Source organism: Lissotriton helveticus, chromosome 8 (genome assembly GCF_964261635.1).
Source record: "Lissotriton helveticus chromosome 8, aLisHel1.1, whole genome shotgun sequence".
Taxonomy (NCBI): domain Eukaryota; kingdom Metazoa; phylum Chordata; class Amphibia; order Caudata; family Salamandridae; genus Lissotriton; species Lissotriton helveticus.
Genome location: NC_136069.1, coordinates 977,112,894 through 977,127,909, shown reverse-complemented (window position 1 = coordinate 977,127,909; position 15,016 = coordinate 977,112,894). Strand labels below are relative to the sequence as shown.

At 42.3% G+C, this 15,016-nt stretch overlaps 1 protein-coding gene across 5 annotated transcripts in view; it reads left to right on the top strand.

The window, feature by feature from the left end:
• The window catches only part of RIOX2 (ribosomal oxygenase 2), a 905,982-nt gene that overhangs the window by 194,906 nt on the left and 696,060 nt on the right, over nt 1-15,016 (top strand). For 2 of the 5 annotated variants that reach the window (XM_078657812.1, XM_078657814.1), the window contains one exon: nt 4,585-7,625. The exons of the other annotated variants lie outside the window; for them this stretch is intronic. In XM_078657812.1, the coding sequence (XP_078513938.1) occupies nt 4,600-7,158 (2,559 nt within the window). In that variant the 5' untranslated portion in view covers nt 4,585-4,599 and the 3' untranslated portion in view covers nt 7,159-7,625. Of the gene's footprint in view, nt 1-4,584; nt 7,626-15,016 lie in introns of those variants that run through there. 5 annotated transcript variants of the gene reach the window in all.

The following is a 15,016-nucleotide window of genomic DNA, read 5'->3' as shown; positions in this document are numbered from 1 at the left end:
TGTGCCGTTCAAGTTCTCACAATTCAGAGAATAATCTCCTCATTACCTGCCTATACAAATTGCAATTCATGTATGTCCAAATTCCAAAGTCTTTGGCCAAACAAACCAATCAAATGTCGACGACTTTACCAAGCACAAATCTCCAGCCTCTCACTGCCACGTTCTGAGTGACCTAACAGTCATTTTAGAATACTCACGCCAAAGAAGTTCTCATTCTGGAGTGGCAAACACTTGGAGGATCAGATAAGGAAGACCAGAAATATACTGGGCCGAAGAGACGAAGAATCTCTGTGCGCAGGGTACCTCCTTAGTAGATTCCTGTCCTGTCCTCCTCAGTAGATTCCTGTCTCCCATCAAGACCACTCACTTGGATAGCCGCTTCTCCAATGAGGTCAACGTTTGGGCACCATTTGAAGACATAAAAACCTTCTAAGGGGTTCACTGATACACCTGGTCCTTTAAACTAGCAAAGAAGACATTGGCACGGAAGCTGTAATATGAAAAGAAATTTTTTAATAACCTCACTTGAGTGAGACTGCGTCATACAGTGCCCTCAGGCCACTGTAGAGACACTCTGAGGAGTACAGAGAACAGGGGCCTTATATATGCATTTGTTACATAGTCCGCATAAAACCAAGGGGGGAGGTCCTGGCACATACAAGCATGGGTATTGACTAATATGGGTATACGAAATTTGCTTGCTCCACAAAGTGGGAGAGGAGATTAAACTGAACACATCAGTAAGAATAGCCTGACAGTTCTACACTAGGAGCAGGTACATTCTATCAGCTAGGCCTTTCTGAGCATGTGCAAGGCTCTGAAAGAGGGAGAAAGCACATACAGGCACATGCATCAATATTGCTTTTTGCGATTCCTTAATTGCGAAAAATAAGGATTCGCAATTAAGGAATCGCAAAATGCAATGCATCAAGAAACCGCAAAAAAAAATCGATTTCTTAATATTCCCTAATTGCGACTCGCAAATTGCGACTCGCAATTAAGGAATACCTCCCCATTCATTCATTCCTATGGGCCTAGAGGCCCATAGGAATGAATGGGAAGACATTCTCAATTTGCGATTAGCAATTAGCGAACCGCAAATTGAGAATGCGATTTCAAGGGTGCAGGGGTGTCCAAAGGACACCCTGTTGCACCCCTGAAATCAATCTCTTCCCATATGTTGTGCACACACATGCCCCAAGGGCATGTGTGTGCACAACATGAAACTTTGAAAAATGCACAAAAGTGCATTTTTCTAAGTTTTTGCAAATTACCATGAGGTTCAACCTCATGGTAATTTGCTCCCCCTCGTTGCCAAATCGCAATTTTTTAAAGTTTCATGCATTGCATTTAAGGAATCGCAAAACGCGATTCCTTAAATGCAATCGCAATTTGAGAATTCGCAAATATTTGCGAATTCTCAAATTGCGAGGGCCTTCACCCTTCATGCATTCCAAAAGCAGATTTTGCGATCGCAAACAGCAGATTTTTGCGATTCGCACCTTTTGCGATTGCAAAATCCTTTGATGCATGTGCCTGATAGTCCCTTGAAGAAGATAGAAATTTGGCAGTTCTAATGAAAATCATTTCATTCGCGTCGGATGTCAAAATTCTTAGAGCATGCTCATACCGTCTAACTTCTAGGAGACCACAAACCGGTTGAATCCACTTTTTTCGACAAATTGTTTAAGCACTGCAATAAAAGAGGAAATGGTGTAAAATTTCAGTTTCCCGACTGCATGACCGACACAAAGTGCTGGCACAGAAGCTCACTCCCTAGTAATGCAGAGGCTGTTAGTTGACAAAATGTCATATTTTAATCCAGCATACAGTTGTGTAGCTAAAGTACACGTGATCTTATCAAGAAATGGTTCAAGTGATGGGGCAGCTTTACAATCTAAGAATCTGTCCAGCTTACATTTACGTAGTTTCTCATGCCATAAAAGAACTTTAAACTTTCTTTTAACAAAGATCTAGAGATGGGAGCAGCATGAATAGGAGATGTCCAAAGAAAAACAAGATTAAGCCTATGTATCATTTCCTTCACATACACTAACCAGAGGATTTTCAGTAAACATTTTAAGCGCATAATATCTGCAAGAAAATGTCTCTATGGGGATAGCTCATAATTAGACCAGTCTATGCCAGTACAGTAAAAGTCTAAGTTTGCTTACTGATTCAATTGGGTATGCACTTAACTTCAAGCAACTGTGGTAGACAATGGCCGCTCTGTGGAAGACTTAATAGGGACCTGACAAACTCATGTTCTGCTACTGTAAATTTCTGGAGCTTAGCATAGCCCCACAGCTCTGAGTTTTTGGCCTTAGCACTGTCCATTTCTACTGAAGGAGAAATTAGCCTGGTCTTGGTCTTCTTTACCAGCTGCAAAATCGCCCTTGATTCCTGATAGGGTTTTTATTTATTTATTTAATTGGTTGGTTGTGTGTGCTTTTGAATGGAGATAAAACTAGCCGATTTTGGTTACCTTTTTTAGGTGTGAGGAAAAAGCTGTGTCATAGCCTGATTTCAGGAAGTCAGAACTTTTCTCTGCTGACCATTATATATATTTTTCCCCAAAACTTTATTTAAGATTTTACATATAGCATAACACAGGTATGCATTTCAATACTTGCAAGAAAATATCATATAATCATGCATTTCGGTGGTTACAGTTGAGTCAATGTCTATGGCCAAGTGTTACAGCATGTAATCCTCCTCCCCTTTGGCACCCAAGACACTCCCCCCAGGCGATACACACGGGAAGCCTGCCCGAAGGCCATTGGCCAGTAGGTCATGACAAAGCTCCCTCCAAAGCCCTAGGTCTTCCTCTAGTTTTTCAGCTGTGTGGCGACGACTCATGTGCATCTCCTCGGCCAACGTCCACTCACGTACGTCCTGAATCCATGCAGACACCTCTGGAGCCCTCAACCCCATTCAGACAATTGCCATTCTGTGCATAGCCAGCACCTAAAGTAATTGCAGGAGCCTATATGCCATCTTGCTCTACTTTTTGGGTTTACCTATATGCCCTAGTAGGCAGTGGTTGGGTGTCAAGCACACTCATCTGCTTACAGTGCCTGTTATCCGTTCCACTACGTCCGACCAGAAGCTACTGTCCTGAGGACATTCCCAAGCCAAGTGTAGAAAGTTAGCGCCCTCCCCCACCACACACACCTGGGACAGGAGCTGGGCCTACCGGGGTCATGCGATGTATTCTCATTGGGATCATGTATGTGCAGTGCATGTAATTATAAAGAATTAAACTGAAACGGGCATTACAAGATATTGTGTTCTTGAGTGCACCCACTGCCCTCCAGTCCTTGTCCTCCAGGGGTTCCTCCAGGTCCGAGTTCCAGGCTGCAAATGCCCCAGGAGGAGGGGCACTGGCATCAGCCCTCATCGCCCTCTACAATAATGACGCAATCCGTTTGCCGACCCCGCACATAAGTAGAATGTCCAGTGTCTGTGTAAGCTGTGGAACTGAAGGTTAAGTGGGCCAAATTTCCTTAAATAAATTGGCTATTGCGGCGTATTGTAGGTATTGCCCCATGTCCCAATCCAAAGTCGTTGCAAGTCTGTTCAAATGCTGACCATTTTATTTAAACTTATATCACAGATAGGACGTAGTATAGGCATGGTACAACATTAGTAATGGATTTGGCTGTCATACTAATAAAACCTTTGAAAAAAGATAAACAAGCATTTTATTCAAACGTCCAGAAAAAATGTGTTCAGTTCCTTGGTATGACTGAGCTCGTGTAGCAGAGCTGTTGAACACGATTCGGATTTCTGAAATCGGGCAGGGGGAGGGAGATTGAATGTGGACAGTGATAAGATTTTATGTTTTCTGATTGAGTTGACGCACCTTGCAGAGTAGTTTTCAGGATGATGGGGGTGTCAATAGTTGGCATGGATGATGTAGAGGTAAATTATGCTGATAGCTTGGTGGTAAAGAAAGCTTATCGATTATGGAGTCGGGCGTCAATAGGTAGTGCAAGGTGGATATTTGTATTGGCAGGGTGGTTTGGTGTTAGATGTGCGGTCAGTGTTGACACTTTTTTTATGGTTTGGTCAGGTGGAGTGTAGAAGTGCAGCAGTTTAGATCTGTTGGCATGGGTACTAAACAACAAGCATCTTGTTTTGGGCCTTGAAGCCAATTGGTTTAAAGGGTGCGCTCTGCCACCTGCATCCAGAGGGAAGCACATGCTATCATTGTGAATCTCTGGTGAAGCCTATTCACGACCTTCCTCCTTTTTCTGCTGATGCAGTTATGCTCACCTGTGCTACCGTGGAATTTTTTGCCAGCACTACTGCTGATAGGAGACCATTTTTGGGAGTGGATTGCTCAAATCTGACATGTATAATATTTTTGGGTGCAGTAGGGCCTTTGAGTTCCTGCTTTTCACTGTAGTATATTTTGAGTGATTTCTGATCTTAGATTCTGTTGGTGACATGAATTGCAGATGTTTGTTTGGAGGGCTCGGTGGGTACCACCTACGGTAGAAAAAGTGAATGTGTAATGAATAAACTGCTGTAGTGATGTTGTTTCATTTCTTTCTTAATAGTGTCTATTTGCCACTGTAGATCATTTTCTTCAACATGTCCGCGCGAAAGAAACCATCAGGAGCAGCTTTCAGGAAGAAGAGGAAGCTGAAAGAGCTGGAGAGGAAAGCAATGGCTGAGTCACTCAGCAGACATCTAACACCTAGCAGACATCTAACACCTGCTGACATCAAGCAGGAGCCTAGTGACTGTAATCCGGAATCGAACATGGACATAATTTCAGTTCGTGTAGGTTGTGATGAAGAACCTTCAACCTCGATGATAAAACCTGAAGAAACAAATATTGAGGAAGAAGTCAAACTCCCAAATTCCTCCAGTTCGCCACCACAGACTCCGGAAAATGTACCAATTGCCCTTGATTTATCAGACCCAGCTGACTGGCCAGATGTTATCACTACCTCATTAAGGGATATGATTGTCCGGAAAGGCCCAGTGAGACCTGAGGCAAACTTCAAGTATCCAAAAGATGAATCTGATCGTCGCTTTACACCAGTCCACTACATCAGGCGCCTCCCTAACGGTGAAGAAGCCAATCGAAATTGGATAGTTTACTCCAAGAAGAAAAACAGAATATTTTGTTTTTGTTGCAAGCTTTTTACAACTATAGTTAACAGTTATACATCAGAGGGCTATAATGACTGGAGACACATTGCTGAGCATCTCAGCCAGCACGAACAATGGAAGTGCCACTTGGCTGCAATGCAAAGCTGGGTTGAACTGTTAAAGACTCTGGAATCTAAGCCAGCTATAGACGTCACGGATTGGAGACTGTATAAAACCGAAACTCAGCACTGGCAGAGTGTCCTTCAGCGCTTTGTAGCTATTATTCAGTACCTCGGGCAGCAGTGCTTGCCTTTCAATGGTAGAAGTGATACTCTTTACAGTGACAATAACGGACATTTTTTGAAACTTGTGGAAATGTTTGCAACGTTTGATAATGTTATGTCGGATCACTTAAAAAAAAAGAACAGTTTACAAACTCAGCAACATTACGTAGGAAGGACTATACAAAATGAACTGCTTAGTTTGATTTCAAAAGAACTTGTAAAGTGTATTCTGCAGTCACTAAAAAAGTCCAAGTATTATTCCATTCTTCTTGACTGCTCCCCTGATATCAGTGATGTATTACAAATGACTATGATTATAAGATTTGTATCTATTAAGCAGAAAGAGATGTCCAACGTAGAACCTGAGGTTAACATTCAAGAAAGGTTTCTTGGGTTTGTCACGCAGGCCAGCCCAACTGGAGCAGGACTGACTCAAGCCATTTTAGCTGAGCTTGAGAGGCTAAGTATACCTCTAAAGGATATGAGAGGGCAAGCATATGACCACATTTCGAACATTAAAGGCAGACAGTCAAGAGTTCAACAAAATATTCTAAATTTGAACTCAAAAGCTTTTAACATCCCATGCAGTAATCATTCTTTGAACCTTGTGGTCAACGATGCTGCTATGTTGTGTAGGGATGTAGGTTCATTCTTAATTGTGTTGCAAAGGATATGCCTGTTTTTATCAGGCATAAAAAGTCGGTGTGATGTTTTGACCAAACAAATCAACAAACTGCCAATGAAAACTGTGTATCAAACCACATGGTCAAGTATAATTGATATTGTACGAACATTCAGGTTCCAGACTGGGGAAATATACAGCACGTTACTTGAAATTTCAGAAGATTCTACTTTTGAACCTATGTCAAGGGGGGATGCTGCAAATCTGGCAGATGAACTGAACAATTTTAAATTCTTGTGTTCCATTGTTATTTGGTACAGTTTATTACAGCAGATCAATAATGTCAACATTCTACAAGGTCAAACTCCATGCCTTCCAGATTTGACAGAAAGTTTAATACAAACGCAACTATTTCTGGAAGAATATCGCTCTGATGAAGGTTTTGAAAATGTATTAAAAGAATCAAGAGAACTGGCTTTGGAGATGGAAATTGAACCCACGTTCCCCGAAGCCATTCCAGTTCGGTCCAAGAAAAAGAAAATGCTGCTCAGCTGTGAAGATCAAAGTGAATACACCACAGACCCTGAGATGCAATTTAAAATACATTTTTTTGACACTACCTTGGATGTAGCAATTAAGGCTGTACAGGAGAGATTAGAGCAGCTTCAACATCACAACAAATTCTTTGGTTTTTTGTACAACATAAGGAAAGTGCGGTGTCTATCAAGTAAAGATCTTCTAAAATACTGTATGGATTTGCAGGAAGTATTAACCGATAAAAGCTCAAAGGAGTCTGATATTGATGGGATACAACTTTGTAAAGAACTGACTGTACTATCTCCCGTTGTGAAACCGAATATGACACTTACTGAGATTTTGGCACATGCACTTGTAAACGGGGGTTTTCCTAATCTTGCTATTGCTCTGCGCATACTTTTAACATTACCGGTCACAGTTGCTGCACGGGAACAACGTTTTTCAAAGCTTGAACTCATTAAGAATTATTTGCGTTCTCCAGTATCACAAGACCAACACTTAGATCTCGCCATGATTTCAATTGAGAATCAGATTACTGAGGAAATTGACTACGGACCTATACTCCGTGATTATGCTAATACAAAAGCAAGAAACTGTATGTGTCTTTAGTTAAACTATGTGCCACATTTGGTACGCTTCTTTTCAATGCTAATTTAAAAAATGTTAAAGATGTGATTATTTTTTGTTACATGTTTTCACAAGTGTAGATATGGAGTATCCAAATATGAAGTGGTGTTACGATAATGATTATGTTGTAGTCATTATTAGGATTCCCTTTGTTTTGTTCATTTTAATGTTTGTTTTGTGATTCACTTTAATAGCTGCGCTGAGCAGGATTGCTTTTCTGGCAATAGGCATAATGACATCGAGCCCTAATCGCCACCATTACCTGAATCATGATATAGCTCCAATTAAGTAAATGTCTGTGTTCATCTGTTACTCTGAGTAAGACTCATTGGCCATTGTTATACCGAGATTTACATTTCTTTATAATTGTATAGCATGAGTGGTTTGCTTTGATGCACCCCAGGACTTGAGTTTGGTAATTAAATTAAATCATAAGAGACAGAAGCAAATGAGCATTTCCTCATTTTGCATGTGTCAATCGTTCAGTGGTATCGGATAGAGAGATCTAGCTGCAGATTCCTTACCTTTGAATTTCCCAGGCGCTAGACTGGTTCCGGAAGATTTTTCTTTGAGCAATACGGAACTGACCGATACCACCTACCGGCTTGCAATGGGATTGCTCAAAGAAAAATCTTTCAGATCCAGTCTGACGCCTAGGAAATTAAAAGGTAAAGAATATGGCTTGATCATGCCTCTTCCAGATAAAGCGTTACTGAAGGCAACTTGTCCATTAATCTCAGTAGTATATGTTCGTCTGGGAAAGTTGAATCAATACACAAATACAATTCTCATACAAAAGTATCGATTATTTCATGCATTTAAATGAAATGACCCGTTTACTATTATTTCAACCTACTTTAGTTCTTTTCATCAAACAGTTACCTGTTGTCAAACATAGGGCTATTGCTTTAGGAAGTAAGGTCCCTTACCAACTTAATAAACAGACTCTTGATAGGCCTTAACCCAAATCTCATGGACACTGTGCTCAATCCCTAATGGTTTTGGCACAAGCAGCAGGCAATTCCTCCAATTAATGCATTTTAAGTTCAAGCAGTTCCGACAATTTTAAAGTAACAACTGTGCAATAAAATTCTCAAACCACTTTACAAAAAGAAACTAAAATGCATTGATCAGAAAAACATGAAAACAATTTAAAATGGAAAAATGGGGAACAAAGACATTACTTTTTGTATGACAAAAGTGCCTAGCAAAAGTAATTCATGGTTGAAAAATAATAATTAATGTTTGACCAGGATCTAGATTAGTTTTCAGGCTGACTCTGATGAAGAAAAGGTCTAATATACCAATGACTTCGTTCTGGTCAAATATTTTACTAGCCAACTGTTTTTTCCCTACAGATCAAACTCTTCCAACGGGTCAAGGTCTAAGATTGAAGCCACCAAGGTTCCTCAGGTTCCGAAACCTCGTTTTTGGGGTACCCTTAAAGCAGTTGCTTTTAGTGCCGTTAGCTCCAAACGGGGAAAGTTGAATTTTGTTGTCACTAAGCTGTTGGGAAGAGTTTGCCCCCTAGCCCAAGGTTTTACCATCATACTCACTTTTCTGATTCTCAAAATCCTTTGGCGGCGCAAGACTGGAATCTGTAGCCGGGTAGGTCTCCAAGAGTCCAGGTGCTCTTACTGCAAGGTCCTGCTGAACCTGTTTTCAGTGTGGCAAAAAGCACAGACTGGGACAAATCTTATAGTCTTGTCAGCCTAGGGTACAACCCCTTGGACAAGACTTCACACCTTACTTCAGTCCTCCAGAGGTGGAAAAAAATTAATTTCTCCATCTTCTGGGATAGTTCCTCCTTATCAATCTGGTAGCCCTCAGATCCTCTAGGCAAGCTTCTAGGCACCAGGACCCCCGCAGACATGGGTGCTGTAGGGTGCAGTGCTTGGTTGTCAGCTGGACCCCCTTGAAGTCAGGGGTCATTCTGTTTCGTTCATAGAACAGGTAACCTGTAGGTCAGCCACCTGACTCTTGGAGGGCAGTTCCAATCCCTCTCAGCCAGGAGTCCAGAGTCTGTTATTTATTTTTTGATTCCTAAAACAGAGACTGGGTTGCATCCCGGGGCTAAATGCTAACAGCCAAGTCCTAGAGTAATCATTATAGATTAAGTTGGTGTAGCCGTGATTTCAAATTCCTCCTGTAAAGTAACAGATTGTGCATTTTTATCACACGAAGAAGCACAACGTTATTTCTTCCAGCCTGGTCTTCTTCAGGTTTTGTCTTCCCAAGCATAATCCATTTTAAAGTGAGAACGCGTAAACACTTGTAGCACTGAATATCACGGTCACAATGAACTGAGTCCTAATACTAGCAAAAACAGGTTCCAAAAAAGGAAGTTTTCCTCCAAATTGCTGTACTTGCACTTTCTAGCTGAGTTCTCTTTAGTGAAATTAGTTGCTGAAATGGCTTGTTGTAAGCAGTTTGTTTCTCCTCATAAGTGAAAATTGTGTTGCATGGACGGAAACCATGGAAGTTTAAAAAATATATATATAGATATATCTGTGTGTATTTATTTTTCAGGTTTGAGGTCTGTAGTTGTCAATTCAAAATCATTATTTTATCAAAATGAGAAATAATGCTCCGTAGGTTGCAGAAAAGCACATTTCCTTTGCACCAGTACAAGTAATCTAAAATAGGTCAAATGTTGTTACATCTGATTTTTAGAAGAGTACATTTTAGTAAACCTACTTTTTCTCTTCAAAACATTTAGCATTCTTTGCCATCACGAAGGTATAAAAAAAATTGAAAAATCAAATGGATGCTTTTTATGGGGCCCCTGATGAACCTCTCATCCTACCCTCCTAGCCATTCCTACAAGCTTGTCGCTCTATCCTTTGTGACAAGGCTGCACACTCACTAAGATGTCGAAGAGAACTTGAACATTGGTAACTGTAAGACAAACTTAATCCTACGTTATTAGGGCTAAAAAAAAAATCATGGAGCGCATGTGCCAGGCAGGGAGAAGGTTGTCACCAGTGGAGGCTAATGACTGATATCCGCCAAAAGTGCAAGTAACTAATCAGAATCAATATGAAAGACGTGTTGTGATCTGGCTATCATAGACCATACCAAAGGTCACCAGAAGAAAGATGGTGAAAGACCAAAAAAAAGGCCATATCCTGAATCAAAGCACACTGGATAACTACACCAGCATCTGTTCTAAAATCAAACTGTATACAACTGCACCAGAGGCAGAAGTGGGAGAAATTACTGCACCTACACAAATTCTACTACTGTAAGTATGATCCTCCAAAACGGCCGGGGGATGAAAATTAGAGAAGTGCTGCTATGCCAAGGTTTCTGACAAACAGAAGACTGATAAAAGATGAAACCATCTCAGTTTTGAAAGGCATTTTGAACGAGGTCCAGGCTACTGTAAAACAGCTGAAAATGTTCTCCAAGACAATTGAGGGTAGAATTAAAAATGCTGAAGGGAAGGCCTAAAATAAAATCTAATAATCATGGGGTACCCTGAAGGAGTGGAGGACCCCAACCCTGAACATTGCATAGCAATGTACCTTTAAGATATGATACCAACTTATAAACTCAGTGTGTTGTCTTTGAAAGAGCATACCATGCCTTTATCAGGAAGCTCCTCTCTGGATGCTACAATAGATACTTGATAATATGTTGGCCAAAATGCAGTGACTTGCACAAAATCCTTAAGGTGATTCGAGGTCTTGGCAAAATACAATACGAATCACACTGTATCCTGGTCTTCCCAGAATATACCAGGACTGTACTGCAACAAAGAAAATCCTTTGTGGAGGTAAACCAAAAGCTATAAGCTTTAAACATCCTTTACATGCTCCTATATACAGATAGACTAAAAGGTATTTTTCAAAATAAATCCATCTTCTTTGAAATCTAGAGGCAGAAACAGCATTACACAAAATCTGGCAGAAAGCTAGATCATAACTCGGAAAGCGTGTTTTTTATGATATGGTGTAAATCTGTGCAGCCATTTTTGAGAAATGTAGGTTAAAAAATAGAGAGATGTGAATGGTTGGTCCCCCGGAGCTGAAAATTAAAAAGGAAAAAAATTAGCCTTCTGATTAGCATAAAGGGCTTTTTTTCTGCTGGCTGTCTCAGTACCATAGCATTGGCACACTCCCGCATTACAGAGCAATCGGATTGGCTTGGCCACCTCATTGGGAAAAATGTTGCAGCCGCCATTATGGCTGATTCTGCTTGGCAGACCTGTGATACTCTCGCGAGAACGAGCAGTGAGGTCCTTCAGAAACTAGTGAGAAAGGGAAACGTCTACAACCTTTGTCTTTTTTCTGTGAATTTTTTTAGTTTATTTTAATGAAACTCTTTTTGTAGTATGTTACCTAACAATAATGTTACTTTAACCTTTGTTTTTCCAGAGAATACATGTATATTTAGATAACACTGAAAAAATCTAAAGGCTAAAGAGATGTTATAACAAGGAGGCAATGTCAGTCATAGTGTTACATTGTAAACTCGAACAATCACTGAAATTAGCCAGTTATAGCTTTTTGAGCGAACAATAACTTGCACTGCACTGCCTATGATCTCACTTAACTGATAGGCTTCTAGCCGCAGATTCCTCACCTTATAATATCCCCGGCTGTCAGCCTGGATATGTACGGTTTTCAAGCAGTACCCCTGAACGCTGGTAGGAGGTGAAGTTCGGCTCTGCACTGGTGTCGTCCATGTCAGAAGTAACGTGCACGGTACCTATATAGGCAACATGATCCTATCTGAGCTACCCCTCTGTTTTTTTGGGTTGGTCTTTTTCGAGATTTTGTTAACTGTTTTCAAGATTTTACATCTTCTGGTGTGAGGATGTCACCAAAGAAACCGGCTTGTTCCAAACCATTTGGCCCCTGTTATCGGCAAATGTCTGTGGCAGACACTCACTTGGTGTGTTTATGGTGCCTGGAGCTGAGACTCGACTCTAAGGTATGTGAGGGCTGCCGCACCATGCGCCCCAAGGCACTGAGGGAACAATTCTTCAAGCTCCTCACTGCCCGACGTCGGTCGACTCTGAGGAGGTCAAGGTCCTATTCATGTGAAAGGTCCCGGGACTGTTCGCGGAGTTCCTCCCAACGTTCATCGTCACATTCAAAGTAATCTGGAAGTTGGGTAAGTCCCACAAACACAATAAGCGGAATAAGTCCAAGCACTCTGACTTCACTGCGTCCGTCAAAATCATCCGACAAGACGAGGGAGCGTCTGCCTTACAGGCATCGTGAGTCGGTGGGTCTGCTCCGCACTACCCCAATTTTCCCTGAGCCCGGGCCATACTCTCTCAGGCCGTTGCCGATGGGGCAGACATGGATAAGTTCACCGTCCAATGTGGAGTTGACACAACCGACTCGCTTGGCAGAGTTATTGTTTCGCCTTTGGCCTTGCAGCACCTGGCCTGGCTGAGAATATCTGTCTTTTCAGGGGATGTCCATGCTTCCCTCGTGGACATGCCCTTTGATGGCTTTCACCTTTTTGGAAACCAACGCTGGAGCGCTTCAAAGACAAAAGGCACTTGGGCTTGTCTATGGCCCCTTGTCAACCCCAGACTGCCTTCCACCCCTTTCGTCATCATGAAACGGGTCCCTAACTGCACAGCCAGCAGGTTCCCCAGTCTTTTCGTGGCTGAGGACATGGGTCCCATAGAGACTAGGACAGGGATCTAGCGGTCCAGTTAGTCCACTACCCCATCCCTCTCCCACTAGGCAGCTGCTGCCTCCAACCCTCTTTAGTCTGCCCTCAGACCATCACGGGCATCTGCTGAGAGGCAGAATATGCCATCACCTCCCACCATGGGCGGTCACTAACAGCTGACTCTTGGGTATTCCAGATAGTCCAAAGGGGCTTCTCCCTCCCCTTTGTTGCAACCCCACCACCCATGCCACCCACATGTGATCGGCTAACAGAGGACAATCTCTCCTTGCTCCATCAAGAAGTGTAGGTTCCCTTGGCCAAAGGAACCATAGAGAGGATGCCTGTATCAGACGTAGGTCATGGTTGTTATTACCGCTACATTCTGGTGCCAAAGAAGGACAGAGGACTTTGTCCTATCCTGGGTATGCGCCTTCTCAACCTCTTCTTGAAAAACAAGTTCAAAATGCTCATATTCGCCCACATTTTTTCTGCCGTAGACACGGGAGACTGGATGGTAGCGTTGGACTTGCAGGATGCTTATTTCCACTTCCCTGTCCTCTCTGCCCACATCCTATGGTATCTGCGATTCACGGTGGCCCAAGAGCACTTTCAGGTTGTTACTCCACCTTTTGGCTTTACCACCTTCCCTCAGGTGTTCACCAAGGTGATGGCAGTGGTCACAGCCCATCTGCAGCAGTCAGGGATTTCAGTCTTCCCCTACATCGACGACTGGCTGTTGAAGGCGAGCTTGTCGAAGGCTGTCGTCAAGCACCTTCCGACTATGGTGAGCCTCCTGCACTCACTGGGGTTCACTATTAACATGCCAAAGTTGCACCTGACTCCCTCTCAGACTCCCTTTCATCTGCGCTGTTCTGGATACAGTGCAGTTTCAGGCCTATCCTCCTGAGCAGCGAGTCCAGGATATTTAAGCTATGCATCAGATGTTTCAACGTCTATCCTGGATTTCGGTGAGGCTGACTCTGAGGCTGTTGAGCCTCATGGCCCCCTGCTTGTAACTCATGCCCCTTGGCATATGCAGTGAGACTGGCATGCCCAGTGGGCACAGCATCCGAGGAATCTCTCCGACATGGTCTAGATCTCGGAGGGAATTGCTAAAGACCTGCAGAAGAAGCTAATGAGCTGCAATAGGGTCAGTGACAGACCCCTCTATCTTCTCCAACTAGTTCCAACAGTGGTGACAGATGCGTCACTCCTGGCTTTGGGCGGCCTTCTGGGAGAGGTAGAGATCAGAGGACTCTACTGTCTCTGGCAGACTCAGAGCTCCACATAAGCTTGTTGGAGCTTCGGCCGATTCGCTTGGCATTAAAAGCCTTTCTTCCTTCAATCAAGGGAAGGGTGGTTCAGGTGTTCACGTACAACACCACCGCCATAGGGTCTCCTGGAAATATCTATGGACCGCTATGTCGAGGAGTGGGATTGGGGAGACATTTATCAATGCTATTTGCAAGATGTACTCTAATCCAGAAGCTGTGGTCTCGATAAATGGAGAAAACACAGCCACAATTAAAGTATCAAGAGGTACAAGACAGGGGTGCCCTTGTTCACCTCTGCTATTTGTCATATTCATCGACCCGTTCATCCACAGATTGGAAATGAATACTTAGATAATGCCAATAAGGACTATTAATGGCGAAACAAAGTCCTTAGCATATGCCGATGACATTGCCATAGTTACAGCTGATCCTAAAAAATCAGTAGAGGCAATGGAACTAGAGGCAAACAATTTTGGTGAAATCTCGGGGTACAAACTGAACCAGACCAAAACTCAAATCTTAATTAACAGCAATAGCAATATTGTGGATGAAAGGGTAACGGATAAGGCAATGTATCTTGGTGTCAATCTTACCGCTAATTTAAACAACCTGGTTAAACTTAACATGGTTCCTCTAATGAAACAAACGGAAAAATGCCTAAAAAAAATGCATAATCTACACCTTACAATTATAGGAAGATGCAATCTAATTAAAATGGTATACCTTCCAAGATTTTTATATTTTTTTAGAACCATTTGTTTGAATTTTGAACCACTTTTCTTTAAAGAAATTGATCAAAAAAATTCTCACTTCATATGGAGCTATGGGAAAATCCGAAGATCCAATAGATTTATTACCCTACCAAAAGAACGAGGAGGTCTGGCACTCCCAAACCTTAAAACCTACTGGTGGGCGACAATACTTAAGTA